General features: G+C 43.6%; 1 protein-coding gene across 1 annotated transcript in view; it reads right to left on the bottom strand.

Annotated features, from left to right (window-relative positions):
* The window catches only part of zbtb44 (zinc finger and BTB domain containing 44), a 49,908-nt gene extending 30,278 nt beyond the window's left edge, over positions 1 to 19,630 (bottom strand). The window contains exons 1-5 of the mRNA XM_085967950.1: positions 19,522 to 19,630; positions 15,274 to 16,330; positions 14,114 to 14,198; positions 11,787 to 11,950; positions 928 to 1,228 (exon numbers count right to left, since the gene is read on the bottom strand). Of these exons, the coding sequence (XP_085824076.1) occupies positions 928 to 1,228; positions 11,787 to 11,950; positions 14,114 to 14,198; positions 15,274 to 16,285 (1,562 nt within the window). The 5' untranslated portion in view covers positions 16,286 to 16,330; positions 19,522 to 19,630. The remainder of the gene's footprint in view (positions 1 to 927; positions 1,229 to 11,786; positions 11,951 to 14,113; positions 14,199 to 15,273; positions 16,331 to 19,521) is intronic.
* Between the last annotated feature and the right edge of the window lie 809 nt (positions 19,631 to 20,439).

Raw genomic sequence — 20,439 nt, 5'->3', positions numbered from 1 at the left:
ATCCTCCCAGCACCTCGGCTTTAATTAGCGCCGCCCCGGCCGCAGGTAGGCCCCCCTGACCCCATCGGGCATAGCGTCCAGCGGTAAGTCAGGGAGCACTACCGAAGGTCGCGGCGCTGCGCACGGTGATGACGCCATCGCCAGCGGCGCAGCGCCAACGGTTACTGCTGCCGCTAACCTCCCGCTGAATTTCGCGGGAGGTGTTGGCACTGCTGCGCCTGGGCACTAGTTGCTTTGCACCCCGTTAGCACCCAGGAGGCGCAAAGCAACCGAATTTTCAGGCCTAGGTTTCTTGTGTGCCAAAATGCCCCTTAGCCACTTCTGCTGCAAGTAATTGTAACAATATGGCCACTTCTATGAACTACAAACAGTAACAGATTATCCAGCATTGACATCAACTGCAATACAGTTATATATTATACGCTGGAGTAAAGAATTACATATAAAATTACATAGAATGTACGGCACAGAAACAGGCCACTTGGGCCAACTGGTCCATGTCGGTGTTTGTGCTCCACACAAGCTTCCTCCTAACCCTACCAGCATAATCTTCTATTCCTTTCGCCCTCATGTGTTTACCTAGCTTCCTCTTAAATGCATCTATATGTTATTCACCTCAACTACTCCTTCAGGTAGCACGTTCCACATTCTAACTAATCCCCGAGTAAAAAAAGTTTCTCCTGAATTCTCTATTGGATTTATTAATGACTATCTTATATTTACGGTCCCTAGTTTTGGTCTCCACAATGTGGAAACATTTTCTCTACATCTACCCTATTAAACACTTCCATAATCTCAAAGACCTCCTACGATTAATAAACATTATATTGATTTTTAACTGCAGATCATTCCTGCAATAACCAATACGAGTCCATTACAACCAGGCTGCTCCTTTTTAAGCGCAAATATTCCACGGTTATACCTCACCTGCTCTGGAAGTAGGACGCGAGTTCAGATGCTTCATGGTTCAGGCTCCTCAGGTGCACAATTAAGTTTCCAGAATTAGTAAACATGGCGCCACATGTTTTGCACTCGTAGATCCTTGGTTTTCGGATAATGTGCCTCGAAACGCGCATATGGTGCTTATATTCCCCAAATGAAGTAAAAGTTGCGCTGCATATTTGGCATCGGAAACATCGCTTGCCTTCATGCTTGAGACGGTGCATCTTTAAGGAGTATGCTCTTGTGAACTTTTTTCCACATCTGTCACACTGAAAGGGTTTTATACCTAAAAACATAAATCAGTAATGTTTTCAATCTCCAATATCCAACTTAATTCTAAAAAGGTGTAGCTACACTTCAGTCTCTCGGTTCCCGTTATCAATAAACTACACAAACTGCTCATCTTACGGCAAGAATCAGAAAAAAAACTATAACTAAATACTGATTAATGTACAAGTCTGGTAAATGGTAGCATTTCTATAGACTGCAGTACAGGAAACTTTTTTTTAATCCGGCACCGACGGGACCGGCGTGGTGCCGGTTTATCAAAAAGTCCGGATTACAGAGAGGTATAGTTAAAAAGGTACGAGAGCCCCGTACACGGCCACAGATCCAGGCGCCCCTGTTGCATGGCAACAGGTGCAGGAACCCCGGCCACAGACCAAGCGTCCCTGTTGCATGGCAACAGGTGCAGGAACCCCGGCCACAGACCAAGCGTCCCTGTTGCATGGCAACAGGTGCAGGAACCCTGGCCACAGACCAAGCATCCCTGTTGCACGGCAACAGGTGCAGGAACCCCGGCCACAGACCAAGCATCCCTGTTGCACGGCAACAGGTTCAGGAACCCCGGCCACAGACCAAGCATCCCTGTTGCACGGCAACAGGTGCAGGAACCCCGGTTACACGGCCACAGATCCAGGAACAGCCACTAATATGAAGTAAAACCTACCTGAACCTACTCCTGATTTTTGCCGGTTAACAGAGATTTCTGGTTATTTAGGTGCCGGTAAAGCGAGAGTTTCCTGTATTATAAACAATCTGTATGTTGAACACCAAAAAAAGTGAAAGGTTATGCAGCTATTGTTGTTCAGTGAAATTTTACTCTACGATCAGAAGACAACGTATTTAATGTGAACAGGAATTACTTGCTTACATCAAACATTCAATGTTCCTGAAACCAGATAAATATACTCCCTACATGTAAACTACAGGTATTAGAAATTGAGACAAATTATTATTTTTGTAATCTAAATGGGCTTTTAGTAAAACTGAATTTGTATACTTTTTTGTGCTGCCATCTCCCTACCCTCAAACATTAATCAAATTCCTGGCAATAAACTAGGAGGAAAAAAATACAAGCACGCCCATCTGTGGTGTTTCATAAAGAAATTTACTAGATGTGCTAAAGAAGAGTTATTTTGCAATGGCTAGAAAGCATACTATGCGTGACTATGTCTTAACTAAGTAAACGTGCACCAGGGTTGTTTTTTTATGTAAAACTCATTAATGATAGATTAAATCTGCTTCTTTTCATTTAATTTTGTTCTCTGTAACCCAATGTACAGTTCCAGAGAAAGGAATAAGACCACAATCAATATTTCACCACTGATTTGTAACATTTGGAAACACGTTCCATTATGTAACCCATTTACTAACAACCAACAATATCATTAAGCAGCAGAGGGGTAGAGCCACTTATCTAACATTTGCAACTAGAAATCAGCAACCAATTGGGATACATTGTTTGCTGAAGGTGCCTTTTAATTACTAGTAGAGAGGAAAGGTTTAATTCAGTTGAAAACCACTGTACAACATATGATAAATGCACAACTTCACTCAGCTACGGAAGTTGCTCTCCTGCAGAACTGCTGCCGAGATGGCAGAAGAATCTAAGCCAGCAAAGGGAAAACAATTCTGCCATTTCTCCCAAATTAAGTAAATGTCATGAAATGGCTCCATGGGAGCATGCTCGAAGTGGCAGTAAGTGCAACCTCCTCATCTTAAACATGTGATACAGGTAGGCTACCTTTTATCCGAACTTCCGAAAACCGAAACCCTCTAAAAACCGAAGGTTTTTTCGTTCAGCGTAAGTCGTGCGCACGACAAGACCAGAGTGGCGCACGACTTACGCGGAGCAGGGCAGAGTAAGCCGTACGCACGACGCCGACCCCCACCCTTTCGGATAAGGGATAGCCTTTATCCGCACTTCCAAAAACAGAAAACCTCAAAACCGAAAGTGGCGCAAAACATGACCCGACGCTGCCGATGCTTGACCCACGCAGGTGTGAGGCGTCAGTTGTGTCTCAGTGCTATCACACGTGCACCTGCTGCTCTCTTTGCTAGTTGCTGCTCTCTTTGATATTTGGCAGTTGTGAAGGAGGTATACCGGGAGAGTGAACCCAACAATACAGCGGCCTGTCCGATATTCTTTTCTCCCCGCCCCCCCCGACCCCCACCTTTTCGGATAAGCGATAGTGTATCCTTTATCCGCACTTCTGAAAACCGAAAGTGTTTTCGTTCAGCGTAAGTCGTGCGCACGACCCCGACCCCCCCCGCCGACCCCGACCCCCGACAAATTTCCCAGGTCTTATAAAATACCTTCCGAAATCCGAAATTTTCCAAAAACCGAAACACGGCTGGTCCCGAGGTTTTCGGATAAAGGGTAGTGTACCTGTATTAGTACAGCACAATACAGTACACATTATCTTCCAAGCCCTACTGAAGTAAAGTATGTCCTATATCCTATATAAAAAAAAAACTAAGACTTATAATTTGTCCCAAGAAATTGCACAATTAAAGAGATATTTAATCATTCTTACAGGAAAATCAAATATTTACAAGTAAAGTTTTGGACTTTGTCTCTACATTTAACAACTTAGAGGTTAGCGCAGTACAGTTGACAGCCATGAAAGTGTTATATAGCAAATAATTTTTCGGTATAGGGATTACCTGCCTTATTCAAGTTGTCACAATGACTAATACAAAATATTTTCATTGATTAGGAAGCCATTTTTATCTTTAACTGCAATTTACATTTGGATTCTCACTTGGGACTTCGGTGATTGTCATTATTTTAACATAGGGTAAAAACATGCGAGAGTTCTATAATCTTTCTTACTGAAAAGTTTCGGATTTTAACCTCCTGATTTTACAAGTGTCGGTACTGACTATTGCATTAGCCTTCCACTGTTCAATGCTTTAGTTACCATGCAGCAATTAGTTCCCTGCCCCATGTACTAAACCACATTTGAGAGCAGGCCTGTAACCTGCTCCCAGTCCTTGGCATTATTGATCTGGCCATTAAGAGCTGTCAAAATAGTTTTTTCTCACTGTGGGAATATTACTTAGCCTCTGGCAGTCACCTCTCCCTGATGCCAGATCTTAAATTGGGAACTTGCTAATTAAGCAAACTAATCTCCTACCTTTTTGTCACTAGGTTGTCAAGGTCCATCATGTTCTGAGACAACATGGTTTAATTATCTAAATCTGTGGGCTTTGCAAACTGGTGCATTGAAGTTCAAATACCAGAAATATTGGAATTAGATATACTCGGTGAAACAAAGGTGTCGCCGCTGACCCCAAAGAAAGCTGCCGACAAAGATCGCGCGATCGCAGTGGCGAGAAGTTTGGCTTTTTTGACGCGCAACTGAGCTCAGTGTAGTGGGAATTCCATACTTCAACAAGCTGTCTAAGCAGCCAATCACAATGCAGAATTCTCAGACAGGGAACCAGGAAGTCAAGCAGCTCCTTTTATTCTGACTTTTTAAAAAAATGTTCAAGCGCAAAACAAAGATTGGGGCTCTCACGTGGGGAAAAAGGTAATTCTGAAATAAATATGAACAAACTTTAAAAATAAAAGTACGTTTCTTAAAAATTGTAATTTTCATTATGGAGAAATTTGAAACCCCACAAAATTAAAATTTCAGGGCCATAACATTTGTTTAGCAATCAATACAATTGTTAAAACCCCAGTTACACCTAATCCAACAAGGTCTAACTTTTAATGGGGTATTAAACAGCGATATTACCGCGGAAAATCCCAAGTTTGTCAGTTTCACAAATTTCCTCGATTATACTGATTGCCGACTATTGGGTGGGGGGGGGGGGGGGGGGGGTAAGGTGGTGATGCCACAGTGCAGTCAGTTTCAAAGGGGTAATAACAGTGAATGCTGTCTATTCGCTGTAAATACCCACTGCAAACTCCGGTGACAAGTTGTAACTTGGTAAGAAATATTAAACATAAAATACTGAAAGGTAGTCACTCATAAAACATTAGACAATGTGGCATAGTACTGCATCTAACAAACTCACAAATTGCACCCCTTTGTATTTGTTATTTTACAACTATATCACCATGTTCCCAGTTAATTAAGTTATACTTTATTAACAGGTTAAATGAAAATTTCCAGATACAGGGAACGGTAGCATAGTGGTTAGGTTACTGGACTAGTAATCCAGAGGCCTGGACTAATGATCCGGAGACACAAGTTCAAATCCCACATGGCAGCTGTTAATTAAATAAATCTTGAATAAAAAGCGAGCATCAGTAATGGTGACCATGAAACTATCGGATTGTCGTAAAAACCCATCTGGTTCACTAATGCCCTTTAGGGAAGGAAATCTGCTGTCCTTACCCGGTCTGGCCGATATGTGACTCCGGACCCACAGCAATGTGGTTGACTCTTAACTGCCATCTGAAATGGCCTAGCAAGCCACTCAGTTGTAAAAAAAAAAAAAGCTATGAAAAACAGTACGAATAAAACCGGACAGACCACCCGGCATTGACCTCGGCACCGGCTGCAGACATGATAACAGCACAACCAGCCCAGTCGACCTTGCAAAGTCCTCCTCACCAACATCTGGGGACTTGTGCCAAAATTGGGAGAGCTGTCCCACAGACTAGTCAAGCAACAGCCTGACATGGTCATACTCACAGAATCATACCTTTCAGTGTCCCAAACTCCTCCATCAGCATCCCACCGGCAGGACAGACCCACCAGGGAAGGCGTGGCCCTGGGAGTCCTCAACATTGACTCCAGATCCCATGAAGTCTCATAGCTTCAGGTCAGGCATGGGCAAGGAAACCTCTTGCTGATTACCACCTACCGCCCTCCCTCAGCTGATGAATCAGTACTCCGCCATGTTGAACACCACTTGGAAGAAACACAGAGTAGCAAGGGCACAGAATGTACTCTGGGTGGGGGGCTTCAATGTCCATCACCAAGAGTGGCTCGGTAGCACCACTACTGACCGAGCTGGCCGAGTCCTGAAGGACATAGATGCCAGTCTGGGCCTGCGACAGGTGGTGAGAGAACCAACACGAAGGGGGGGAAAAACCTACTTGACCTCGTCCTCACCAATTTACCTGTCGTAGATGCATCTGTCCACGACAGCATTGGTAGCACAATCATTGTGGAGACGAAGTTCCGTCTTCACACTGAGGACACCCTCCATCGTGTTGTGTGGCACTACCACCGTGCTAAATGGGATACATTCAAAACAGATCTAGCAGTTCAAAACTGGGCATCCATGAGGCGTTGTGGGCCATTAGCAGCAGCAGATTTGTATTCCTCCGCAATCTGTAACCGCATGGCCCGGCATATCCCTCACTCTACCATTACCATCAAGCCAGGGGACCAACCCTGGTTCAATAAGGAGTGAAAAAGAGCATGCCAGGAGCAGCACCAGGCGCACCTAAAAATTCAGTGCCAACCTGGGGAAGATGTAACACAGGACTACATGCACGCTAAAAAGTGGAAGCAGCAAGCTATAGACAGAGCTAAGCAATCACACAATCAACAGATCAGATCAAAGCTCTGCAGTCCTGCCACATCCAGTCGTGAATGGTGGTGGACCATTAAACAACTAACGGGAGAAGGAGGCTCCATGAATACCACCATCCTCAATGATGGTGGAGCTCAGCACGAGTGCAAAAGACAAAGCTGAAGTGTTTGCAACCATCTTCAGCCAGAAGTGCCGAGTGGATGATCCATATCGGCCTCCTCCTGAAGTCCCCACCATCACAGAAGCCAGTCTTCAGCCAATTCAATTCACTTGACGTGATGATATCAAGAAACAGCTGAGCGCACTGGATACAGTAAAGGCTGTGGGCCCCGACAACATCCCGGCTATCGTGCTGAAGACTTGTGCTCCAGAACTAGCTGCACCTCTAGCCAAGCTGTTCCAGTACAGCTACAACACTGGCATCTACCCGACAATGTGGAAAACTGCCCAGGTATGTCCTGTCCACAAAAAGCAGGACAAATCCAATCCGGCCAATTACCACCCCATCAGTCTACTCTCAATCATCAGCAAAGTGATGGAAGGGGTCGTCAACAGTGCTATCAAGCGGCACTTACTCACCAATAACTGGCTCACTGATGCCCAGTTTGGGTTCTGCCAGGACCACTCAGCTCCAGACCTCATTACAGCCTTGGTCCAAACATGGACAAAAGAGCTGAATTCCAGAGGTGAAGAGAGAGTGACTGCCCTTGACATCAAGGCAGCATTTGACCAAGTGTGGCATCACAGAGCCCTAGTAAAACTGAAGTCAATGGAAATTGGGAGGAAAATTCTCCACTGGCTGGAGTCATACCTATCAAAGAAAGATGGCTGTGGTGGTGGTTGCAGGTCAATCATCACAGCCCTAGGACATCGTTGCAGGAGTTCCTCAGGGCAGTGTCCTAGGCCCAACCATCTTCAGCTGCTTCATCAATGACCTTCCCTCCATCATAAGGTCAGAAGTGGGGATGTTCGCTGACGACTGCACACTGTTCAATGCCATCCGCAACTCCTCAGATAATGAAGCAGTCCACGCCCGCATGCAGCAAGACCTGGGCGACATTCAGGCTGATAAGTGGCAGTTAACATTCACGCCACACAAGTGCCAAGCAATGATTATCTCCACCAAGTGAGCATCTAACCACCGCCCCTTGACATTCAATGGCATTACCATTGCCGAATTCCCACCATCAATATCCTGGGGGGGTCACCATTGACCAGAAACTTAACTGGACCAGCCACATAAATACTATGGCAACAAGAATAGGTCAGAGGCTGGGTATTTTGCAGTGAGTGTCTCAGCTCCCGACTCCCCAGAGCATTTCCGCCATCTACAAGACACAAGTCAGGAGTGTGACAGAATACTCTCCACTTGCCTGGATGAGTGCAGCTCCAACAATACTCAAGAAGCTCGACGCCATCCAAGACAAAGCAGCCCGCTTGATTGGCACCCTATCCACCACCGTAAACATTCGCTCCCTCCACCACCGGCGTACCGTGGCTGCAGTGTGCACCATCTACAAGATGCACTGCAGCAACTCGCCAAGGCTTCTTCTGCAGCACCTCCCAAACCCACGACCTCTACCAGCTAGAAGGGCATGGGCAGCATCACCTCCAGGTTCCCCTCCCAGTCACACACCATCCTGACTTGGAAATATATCACCGTTCCTTCATCGTCGCTGGGTCAAAATCCTGGAACTCCCTCCCTAATAGCACTTTGGGGGTGCCTTCACCACACGGACTGCAGCGGTTCAAGGCGGCGGCTCACCACCACCTTCTCAATAAATGCCGGCCTTGCCAGCAACGCCCACATCCCATGAATGAATAAAAAGAAAAATGTAAGGATCGCCCCACCACCATTACCTTCGGTAAGGAAATCTGATCGTACATTTGCTTAGAAATGAAAGTACTTTGTGCTGGAAAGCATCACAGTTAACATTCAAAACATAACTAACTATTTCAATCATCAAATAAAATCTGTCAGTTGTGTTTCACAAATGAGGAACACCACATGCTGCTCTGACTATCTTGTTTCATCTTGCCCTATATGCCAGAACAGACCTTTCATTCTTCAAACTCTGGCTGCCTTTGCATCACGCTCTGTATGCTCCACCTTCAGTGACAGAACCTTCATCCGTGGAGGAGTTATACTCCGGAACACTGAAATCTCACCACTCTGCTGCCTCGCTCCCGACCTTCTAAATTCTCCTCAATCTTTTGCAAATTCTTATGCTTGATCATAAATGCTCAAAATGGAAAATTTTAACAATTAAACTGCACAGATAAGACCACAATATTTTTAAGCGCATACAATACTTCACGGAGAACAGGGCATAATTAAATATTGATTTGTTTGTGAACTCATATTTGGAACCATTTACTTGAAGCAGACTAGAATGTGTTTATTCTCAATTCTAAAATTACAACTTGAGATGCAGAAATGCAATAATGAATGCTATAAAGGGTACTCATAGCTATTAGTCTTGCGCATTACTCACTTGCCTTTAACTATTAATAAACAGAACAATTTCAGTATTCTCAAATTAGAATCAGACATGAAGTAGTCTGAAATCCACTAATGTTGGACAACAAACATGAACATCAAAGTGGCACAGACTCATGAATACAGCTTCAGTATTATTTTCCAGTGAACTCTGTGACATCAGTATTAGATCTTTTGTTGAAAAAGATCACAATGAATGATGAGTGACATATTATGCCATTTTCTATTCACAGAAGGCTAAAATTAACATAACTTACGTTTAAAAAAAGACCTTCATTAATGTCACGTGGTAGTGCCTTATATCGCCAAGTGTCCCAAAACACTTCACATACAATGAACTGCTTTGAAACACAGGCAAACATAGCAGCTATTTTGTGCGCAGCATACAAACCAATGAGATGAGTGACCAATTAATCGGATTTTTGTAGGATTGGTTGAGGGAAGAAAGTTGGCCAGGACAAAAAGTACCATAGGATCTTTAAAGCCCACCTAAACAGGCAGACATGGCCTGGGTTTACTATTTCACCCAAGGAAAAATGTAGTCATTAGTACTGCACTGAAGAATCAGTCTTGATTTTATACTGAAGTGTGGAATAGGGTTTGACCTCACTACTTGACTCAGAGCTGATTGTGCTACCAATGAAGTCAAGCTGACATACAACACTAGGCATCCCTTAGCACCATACAGTTTCCACCCTAAGGAGGCGTGTGAAAACCATCATGTGACAATCTTCCTTCAAAATGCACAACCCCATTGATACTTTTACCTAACAAAAATCTATCAATCTCAGTCTTGAAAACTGCAATTGACCCAGCAGCCACTGCCTTTTGGTGGAGCGGGTTTCAGATTTTCACTACCCTTTATGTGAAAAAGTACTTCCAAATTTCACTCCACAATAGCCTAACTCTAATTTTAAGATTATGCCCTCTTATTCTGGATTGAGGAAATAGTTTCTCTGTATCTACGCTATTGAATCCCTTTGAAGAACTAGTCTTCTTGAAAGGTAGGGTTACTTAGCAGGTTTTGCCATAATATACTCACCAATTCCAATTATAAATTCCTTTGTGGCTACAATCTAAATGAACTTTAGAATCCTCCCAGAATGTTTGGGTTTCACTGGACCTCTGACTTACTCTCTGGTAACAATCTACAATATTCTATTGTAATAAATGTATATATCGTGTACTTAATGTAGTAATTGCTTTAATTATGGTGCTTGAATAATTGAGATAATAATCTTTTATCTTTTCCAACACAGTATTTTGGATCTGCACACAGATTAATTTCAATAAGTCAGTATAGTCAAAAAGCAACCAAATCAAATGGCCAATTATATTAGCCAGCTTCATACATATGATATTTTGTATTATTAGTTCATTGACAAGCACAGGAAGGAAGACTTGGGAGGTAAAAAGATACTGGGCCGGATTTTCCGACCCCTACGGGTGTGCACACACCTGTAAGGACCTTGCAAGTGCCGGTTTCAGGTATGCGAAGCGCATGCGCTAAAACCCAGCACTTGCGATCTGTCAAGAAACCTCTTGCCAGATGCTCCGCCTGCCCGGGAAAAGGACCTCCGCGGGAAGAGAGTTCCGTTTTCTGCACAACTTCCGCCCACTGAAAGCCTTTAAAAATCTTACGACTGGTAAAAGTGCGTGCAAGGCCTGCTTTTACTAGCATAAAAGTTTTTTAAAAAAATAAAAAATTTCACTCATTTATAATTTGAAAAATACTTTTTAAAAAAGTTTATTTTTAGCCCCGTAAAAAACTTTATTTTCTTTTTAAAAATTAATTGTTTAAAATATTTAATTTAGTGATCCCCATTCATACTTTTGACACATCTGTCCGTACGGACCAGTCAAAAGTTTGAATGGGGATTCCCTTCTTTGATTGGTTCCCCATGGCCCACGTGATCCCAGGGACGCTGTGAACCCCATGCGCCCCAGGATATCTGGCCCTCTGTGCATTTCGTAGAGCAGAGGCCCAGGATCGGACGTCTCGGGACCTACGGAGCCAGCAGGAAAGTGCGTAGATTTTTTCCGATTGGAGGCATCCGCACGCAGGAAGCCTCCGATCGGAAATTCGGGGCCACTACGTGTATATCTAAAATGAACGGAGGTAGAACTTGGGAGATTATTCCAACCATGGAAATTGTTAAGCCTGCAGCCGTCCACACACACAGCAAGTAAATACAGGAAACTTTGTGTTATCCGGAGGCTAAGTGTCCGGCAAGCTCGAGCCACCGGCAAAAATCAGGAGCCGTTTTGTTAGTTTTTTTTTTCTTCTCGTGGCTTTTTTTCAACAGTCAGGCTCTGCAAAGTCTCTCTGAAGCTGTTGCTAAGCTACAGAGATGCTTCCAAGGTACGGGCCGACTGTTTAGAAGCTGTTGCTAAGCAACAGTGTTTGTTGTCAGATACGGAGATGAAAAGCTCCGTACGCTTCAACATTAACGCTGGAGTGTCCGGCAGTTTTGAGGGAACGGCAACAGCTCGGTCCCGTCGGTGCCGGATAGCACAAAGTTTCCTGTATGAACATGAAAACTTATACATCAATGCTTACCTGAGTGAATAAGCATGTGCTGTTTGAGGTTCTGGATGCGAGTAAACCTAGCACCACACGTAGGGCACTGGAAAGGTTTATCAGGACCATTTGGACTGGGTCGCTCCGTGCCACTCGTGGAAGGGTTGATGTACAGCTGGTATGAGTACTGTCCACTCTCCAATCTACAAAAATCAGAGAACTTCAATTTAAAATGATAACCACGCAAAAGAGAGCTGAATAAACCCTTTGATCTTATTGTTGAAGTACAGAACATTTATCTAGAGTTCCCTGCAGTGCAACAGAGCAACCACTTTGATCAAGTACCTGTGTTATCTGTGCAATATATGGCAGCTATGAAATAAGTGTTACACTGCATACTAATTGGTTACAGAACTAGGAATATATTTTGACACTTAGTTATCACTTTGTAGCAGGTTTACTCCCAACTTTCCAAAACAACACACATTTCCGGCATAATGTCAGAGAAGGGCTACTAGATAAGGTGGACTGAGTCCCATCAAACTGAAATCAGGTGTTAACTACTATTGAAATATTATTTGTACCTTATATACCTGGTCCAACTTCATAGCTGTGACGTGCTATAGCAACAATCTCTGAAGATGTTTTATCAATGTAATATACAGGAAACTTTGTGATATCCGGCACCGACGGGACCGAGCTGTTGCCGATCTATCAAAACTGCCGGACATACAAAGTTAATGTTGAAGCATACGGAGGTTTTCATCAACAAACACTTGCTTAGCAACAGCTTCTAAACAGTCGGCTGCAGCTGCAAGCGTCTCTAGCTGAAGCTGTTGCTATAGCTACAGACCTTGCAGTGCCTGACTGGGGAACAAAAAGCAACGAGAACTAAAAAAAACTTATAGCAAACGGCTCCTGATTTTTGCCATTAGATCGAGTATTCCGGACATATAACCTCCGGACATACCAAAGTTTCCTGTACTGAAATTACTGGCAAATCCAATATGCTAACTGAATTACCAAAAACCAATAGACCACACATGTAATGCAAGCATTCCCCAGCCCAACAATCATTTTGATGCATCCTGAAGGCAGTTAGCACAAGCTTTACATTTTATATGCACTGGCCTACTACGTGCATATATAAAAATTAGTTAATAACTTTACGGAATTGCCTGTCTATCCCCCCCACCCCAGCCCACCTGCTGCTGGTTAAACACTCATTCAAGTCTTTGTCGCCTCCAGACGCAATATTACTAGAATTGTCCCCTGGCTGGCCTCCCATCCTCCATATACTTCAGCTCATCCAAAACTCTTGCTGCCTGTATCCTATCCCGTGCCAAGTCCCACTCACCCTTTACCCCTGTCCTCACTGACCTACATTGACTTCCCAGTGTACTAATGCCTCAAATTTAAAACCCTTACTTGTCTCCCACATCTCTAAATTCTCCACTGTTCTGACTCTGGTCTCTTTTGCAACCCTTTCCCCCTTCACCTCACCATTGGCAGCTGTGCCTTCAACTGCGTAGGCACCACACTCCCTAAACTATAAGGAGAGATGATATTTTATCTTAACCCCAATCACACTTCAAACCATTAACAGTTTTTTTTTTAAATTTAAAAAAAAAAAGAAAGGCTGCCACTTTATTCTGACCTTGATTATCTGGTCTCTCCACAAGGGATGAATCCAGGGATTTGCAAGTAGCTGGCAATCAAGTGATGAACTTCCCCGAGTAATTAGCCTCTAATTTACTTAGAAATGACCTAATTACCTGTTAGATCACTTCCCTACAGCAAGTGCATTTTGTTGTCCGAATGAGTCAGGCTAGATTAAACACAGCATTCCTAAAAATGTCGCTTTATGCACATTAGGAAAGGGCTAACAAGATATATACACTGTGCTTTCCATGGTATAACACTCCTGTAGTTGTGCAACAGCACATACTGAAATGTATCGTGAGCAATGCTGTGGAAGATCCACTAGCAATAAGAAATGTTCATTGGGAATGACAGTAGGTACATCAGATTTGCAGCTAATGTGTTACCTTTCTTGTGGGGGATGGAGTTTAAGATACGTTACAACGCACAAGGAAATGGCTTGGATTGGCCACATAAAATCTCCACTGGGACAGTAGTTGTGAGCAGCCATAGCCCTCTGTCACCATAAGTATAGATGTTAGCCATAAAACTTTTCCCATTGAACACATTGTAAAACTGGCTTTTAGACAGAGCTTTTCCACAACTGCCAACTGCATTTTTTCCAGTTTAGAAACCACTAATTGCCACTGCATCTCATCAGATTACTCTAGTCACTGTATATTCATTTACTGAAAAACTTTAATACATACTGATATGCTGCTTACCTATCATCATCATCTGGGTGATTGTTGGCATTGGAAGTACCTTGGAGTGTTGGTAACCCTTCTGTAACTCCTTCATCTACTGAACCTGTTTAAAGAGAAAGGGAAATGACACTGAGCATTTAACAAGATACCAACTTACAATTCAAGTCTCAACTGCTGTACATGCATTTTGCAACGGAAGCAAACATTTTTAAAGACAATGTGCTTTGTAATTGGAACTTCACACTGTGCCAGTTTAATAACCGCCACATAACAATTTACATCTGTGGTAAACAAGTACATTTTAAGCTTAGCTAACTAAAATAAAACCAAAAAGGGAAGAGAAGAGTACAAAATTGAGAGACCTGTAATAGTATTAGCATTAATACTGGATCTCTATTTTCCAATCTGCCCTCTAGTAAGAGGAAGATGATGATGTAAGGGGAGGATGAAAAAGGAAAGCAAGCTGAAAAAGATTGAAACAACATGGGCAGAAATGCAGGTAACAAATATTTAGATACAAATAAAAAGGTAGGAAAAGATGCAATTCAAGTGAAAAGTGATTAACATTTCAGTTTCATAACTACCTTTTTTTGTAAAAACATGATTGCAAGAAGTATAGCTTAATTAAGTTTGATTTTTTTTTAAATGGTAAAATAATTCTTAAGAATTTTTAGTTAAAATTTCAACTAGAGCAGCACTCCCACTTCCCCAGCAGTCACTGCTTAAAATGTGGGCAGGATGACCAGGCAGCAACTGTAGATCCATAGACACCTGCAGCATGACCCAATTTCGCAGGCAGCTAACAGCACTGTGACAAAAACAAAGGGCTCACTTGTCACCCCAGCTGACTTGGAGGAAGACGAGGTCAGATAAAATGGAGGTATAGTAGATAAACCAGAAAAGAAAATTCTCATACTCTACCATTAACTAATATCATTCGACATACAAATTATTTTTCTTCCTTACTAAACAAAAGCAACTAAGTATAGTTAACGGACTATTACACCAGCGCCGCTTTCTGGAACACAAATCAATATCCCAGTCACATGAACCAGGGCATAAATATGGCATTCAATATTCTAAAAAGTTTGATTACATGGAGATTTTGTGTTACCTTATCATAGTGGCTTACTAAACCTGGTACATATAACAAAGGGTAAAAGTTTAGTAGTACATACCAATAGAGGAAGACTGGGGACTGATCAATAAATCCTCCTGAGCCTGTTCACTTCCTGGGACAGTTTGATGGTCACTAAGTGAACTCTGGGAAGCACTGACAGGTTGCGATACCACTTCATGACCTTCGTCATCACTTAACCTTTCAACTTTGATCCGTACGTCATCTTCTATTATTGGGGGTGATGTTGCTTTTGTGCTTTCACAAGCAGTGTACTCAGCTAGTCTTCCTGTCGCCTCTGTGTTTATGGTCTGTTCCAAGATCCTAACACTTTCTGTTTGTTTTGTTTTTTCAGTTTGGGTCCGGCGATCAGCACCCAAAGGGTATGTCCACTGAAATGACAAAGACGAGTCCACAGACTGCTGGGTCCTGTTGTCAGAAAAGGTCACAGAGGGGTTCACAACTTGCGAACAGTTGGGCTGAACAGCTGATTCGGTGGGACTCTCTGGGGATATCATTATGAAGTTTTTTCGTTTTCTGCGAGACTCCCTGGGCTTACTTTTTTCAACAGAACTACATTCTGATGATACAGGCGATAGGCTGTCATCATGGGATTGAATGATGCAAGTGCCACTGTTCTCTTGAGGGAGTGGAGGAACTGGTCCCGGCGGATTACCACTTGTATTCCACAGGATACTTGATTTCATGAACTCTGAACAGGTGTTTGCTACGTGGAACATCTGCATATAGCTTGCAGCAGCCAAGACATCAATAATGTTCTCAGTATTAATGGCAAGTGTAGCAGTGTATGCATACTCTAACAATGGTGAAAACCCACTAACAGTGACATGATTCAAATCCAAAATGCACTCATCTGTATCGGATTGATTGACAAGTTTTGCCCTGAAGAATTCACTGCAAGCAGCGAGGACCACCTTGTGGGCCCGGAAGACCTTGTCTTGGACCCGAATTGTCACATCACAGAAATGGCCTTCATTACGGAGTTTGTTTAACTTTCCCAGAAGCTCTTGACCATGGACTGGAGAATTGTGTGTAAAAGTTTTTACACCCATTATTTGTCCTCCTTGCCGTCTTCAATAACCTAGTAGCCTAAGTACCTGAAGGAAAGACAATTTACATTTTATTTTGAGCTTGCAAATTTAATAAAGTATTAACTCTCTGCCTTATAATTTCTAGGTCAGGAGTTTACTGCCTTACAGTACATTAACTCCCATCCGCTGGCTATCAATACAAACCTTACATTAAATAAGTTGATGTTGACCATAGTAGGCAATTTTACACTTCGACCAACCGCCAACTTCATTACTGTATCATATATTCATTTTTTAAATGCCTAGTTCAGCACAGTTGTCCCTATAATGGCAATTTAATGTAATTAAACCTGGATACAAAGGATTGATCTGCACAGAAAGCCAGCAGCACACAAGTGAGAGTTTATTGGAAGTCTACTATTTTACTTTGCCACCTGGTACTATTAGTTTTCTCTGATTAATTTCCAACAAATTTTAGCTCAGGATTTCAAGATGGTAAACTACTTGTGCTCCCTTCACCTTGTAGGAGGCAGTTTGTACCATCTGCTATATATTTCCCTAACCTCGCTATTTAAAAAATGCAATAAACCTTCAAATTCAGCACCAGCTTGGTTACCTGTGCCATTCAGTATCCACAGCACTACAGAGGCATGGGTAATTCCTGTATGCTGGAGTGATGTGGGAGAAGATACAGCTGCGAAACTGATAGGCAATTGCATATTGTCAATAAAAATTGGAAATGTTATTAGAAAAGCCACTTTAGAAAAATTTACTGAACTAATACACTTTGATTTCTACACACTTGTGGAACATATATTTTGAGTTTAAGAAGGTACAAGAGCCGCATATCCAAGAAACCCTGATAAAATACAAGTACACACATGGAACTTTTGTCAAGTCGTGCTGGCTTGTGATTGTTTTAATAGTTAAATCCATGTCAAAACAACAAGAGCTCAAACTGATAGGATGGTTACAAAGGCACTCAAAAGGTTTTTCCTACAAAAATCTGTAACTTTCATGCTCTGTTAAATGTGTAACTCCACAATAATGCCTTAACGTTGCTTTCAGAATCTATGGTCAGAGGCTTAGTGAATGCGACATTCTGATGTTTACTTTTTAAAATTATAGAACTATACACAATAATGCAGTTCTTCAGTGTACATAGTGACGGCCACAATGCTATTAATCATTGTACTATGAAGCATAGTTCAGTAATAATTCACCACTAAAATTTGAGCAATTTTACTTAAGTTTTTTTTTGATGTACAGCACCAAAGCTTTGAACATTTGGGTGGTGGTAGATCAACTAAATTAAAGAGGAGGCAGAAGCAGGACAAGAGCAGAGCGATTTAAAGCATTTCCAGCTTTGAACTTAGGAACAAAGTCTACTACAACTTGAGCCCTCACCACACACACTCATTCACTTTTGTTTAGTATTTCAGACATTTGAGGTGCTGTGGCTTACTTGCTTGGATTTTTAATAGATTGTTAGAACTTTGTACAAATCTTGTATTTCAGGACAGACATGATTTCATTTGTACATAGGAACAGGAGGAGGCCATTCAGCCCCTCGAGTCTGTTCCACCATTCAATGGGATCATGGCTGATCTGCAACCTAACTCCATATACCCACCTTTGGCCAATAAAAATTGATAAGAGGTATTAGAAAGGCTGGCTGTACTAATAGATAAATTACTAGGAGTGGATGGGATGCATGCTAGGATGCTGAGGGTGGAAATCGAGGAGGTACTGGCCATAATATTCCAATCCTCCATAGATAGGGGGTGGTGCCAGAGGACTGGAGAATTGTAAATGTTACACCATTGTTCAAAAAAGAGGGTGTAAAGGCAAACCCAACAACTACAGGCCAGTCAGTTTAACCTAGGTAGTGGGGAAGCTTTTAGAAACAGTAATCAGGGACAAAATTAACAGTCACTTGGATAGGTGTGGATTAATTAAGGAAAGCCAACACAGATGTTAAAGGCAAATTGTGTTTAACCAACTTGATTGAGTTTTTTTTAAATAAGGTAACAGTGAGGGTTGATGAGGGTAATGCGGTTGACGTAGTGTACATGGATTTCCAAAAGGCGTTTGACAAAGCGTCACATAATTGGCTTACCAGCAAAGTTGAAGCCCATGGAATAAAAGGGACAGTGGCAGCATGGATACAAAATTGGCTAAGTGATAGGAAACAGTAGTGGTGAATGTTTGTTTTTCAGACTGGAGGAAGGTATACAGTGGTGTTCCCCAGGGGTCAGTTCTAGGACCACTGCTTTTCTTGATATGTATTAAATAACTTGGACATGGGTGTACAGGGCTCAATTTCAAAATCTGCAGATGAAACAAAACTTGGAAGTATAGTGAACAGTGAGGAGGAGAGTGATAGACAGGCTGGTGAAATGGGCAGACACATGGCAGATGAAATTTAACACAGAAAAGTGTGCAGTGATACATTTTGGTAGAAAGAATGAGGAGAGGCAATATAAACTAAATGGTACAATCCTAAAGGGGGTGCACAGACAGATGCTGGGGCAGCATCCTCAGTATTTTGTTTTTGTACTGAGTGTTATGAATCATTGCAAATACATGTTATCATTTAGAAAACAGCACTGAATTACAGAGGAAAAAGTGAAATAGGCAATGCATAATTTTTAAATAGAAAACCATTTCAAGGCACTCAAAAGTGCATGGTTTCAGATTTGCAGCATCCACAGTATCTGTGCTTTTGTACCAAAAGTCATTGCAAACAGATTTCACACACGTTTGCAATGTGTGTTGCTCCAGCGTAAGGCATTGAGCACAGGCTGCTGCCAGCCTGGCTGGCATGGCCGGGTCCGCTTACGATGTGCCCCAGGCCGAATGGGGCCATTGTTGAGGCGAAGCCTGGGGGGCGAGCTGGCCAGACCAGACCAGACCAGGCCAGGCACACATACCTGTTGGTGCGTGCGGCTCTGCCCAGCTCAGTCCAGTCCCTGGAAGGCCTCACCCACTCCCTGCGCAGCACTGCCTCACAGCAGGGGGAGGGAGTCGCACGGGAGTAATAGAGGTGGAAGAGAGAAAGAGAAAACAACACGCCAGCCCCGAGGCCTCAGGGCCTGTCCCAACGCCAGGGAAAGGGGGAGAACGCCAGCTCGGCGCACCGCCTTGAGGAGAGTCGGCGAGCGGGGACCCGAGGATGGCGAGGCCCAAGGTGAAAAAGGCGGCCCTCCTCCAGCTCACACACCGCGTCAGCAATGGCTGAAGCCCGGGGTGCTTACCGTGTCAAACACTCAGAGCCGTGTCCGCCGAGCCTCCCGCGCCGCCGCCGTGGCTTTCCGCCGCCCGCTCGCTCGCTCGAGCTGAGGGGGTTTGTTTTGTTCCCGGCCTGCCCCGCGCACCGCTGCGGCTGTCGCTCAAACCGCGGGGCTCATGGGGGGCGGGGCCACGGCTGTCGCTCAAACCGTGGGGCTCATGGGGGGCGGGGCCACGGCTGTCGCTCAAACCGTGGGGCTCAAGGGGGCGGGGCCACGGCTGTCGTTCAAACCGTGGGGCTCAAGGGGGCGGGGCCACGGATGTCGCTCAAACCGTGGGGCTCAAGGGGGCGGGGCCACGGATGTCGCTCAAACCGTGGGGCTCAAGGGGGCGGGGCCACGGCTGTCGCTCAAACCGCGGGGCTCAAGGGGGCGGGGCCACGGCTGTCGCTCAAACCGTGGGGTACCCCCCAAGGGGGCGGGGCCAGCACCAGCAGCACCTGACTCACCATTGGCATTTTTTTTGCATGAAAATAGTAAGGAGTGTGTGTATTTTAAAAATTAGGATCAAGGTTGCACAAACATTACTACAGTAGCAAAATACTGCAGATGCTGGAAATCCGAAATAAAGTCTTGACAAAGGGTTTGCCCCGAAACGTTGACTCTATTTCTCTCTCCACGGATGTTGCCTGGCCTGCTGAGTTTTTCCAGCGTTTTCTGTTGTTATTACACAAACATTACGCCGTGTTTCTTCCTCTTCTAGACTCCTCCTTTGTTTCTTTACTTGTCCCATTACCATCTCCTTTGGCCTTGCACCATCATCCCTTTTGTCTTTTAATTTCTCCTGCCTTCCATCCTATCATAGACCTCTTTTGTTCTTTCCTCCCCTCTCCCCCTTTCTCTGCACTTGCTTAAAATCTGTTACATCTCTAACTTGTTCCAGTT

The sequence above is a fragment of the Somniosus microcephalus genome, chromosome 26 (assembly GCF_052327205.1).
Source record: "Somniosus microcephalus isolate GS21.2 chromosome 26, FLI_Smic_1.0, whole genome shotgun sequence".
Classification (NCBI taxonomy): Eukaryota; Metazoa; Chordata; class Chondrichthyes; order Squaliformes; family Somniosidae; genus Somniosus; species Somniosus microcephalus.
Note: the sequence above shows the minus strand (reverse complement) of the source record. Positions and strands in the feature narration are given on the sequence as shown.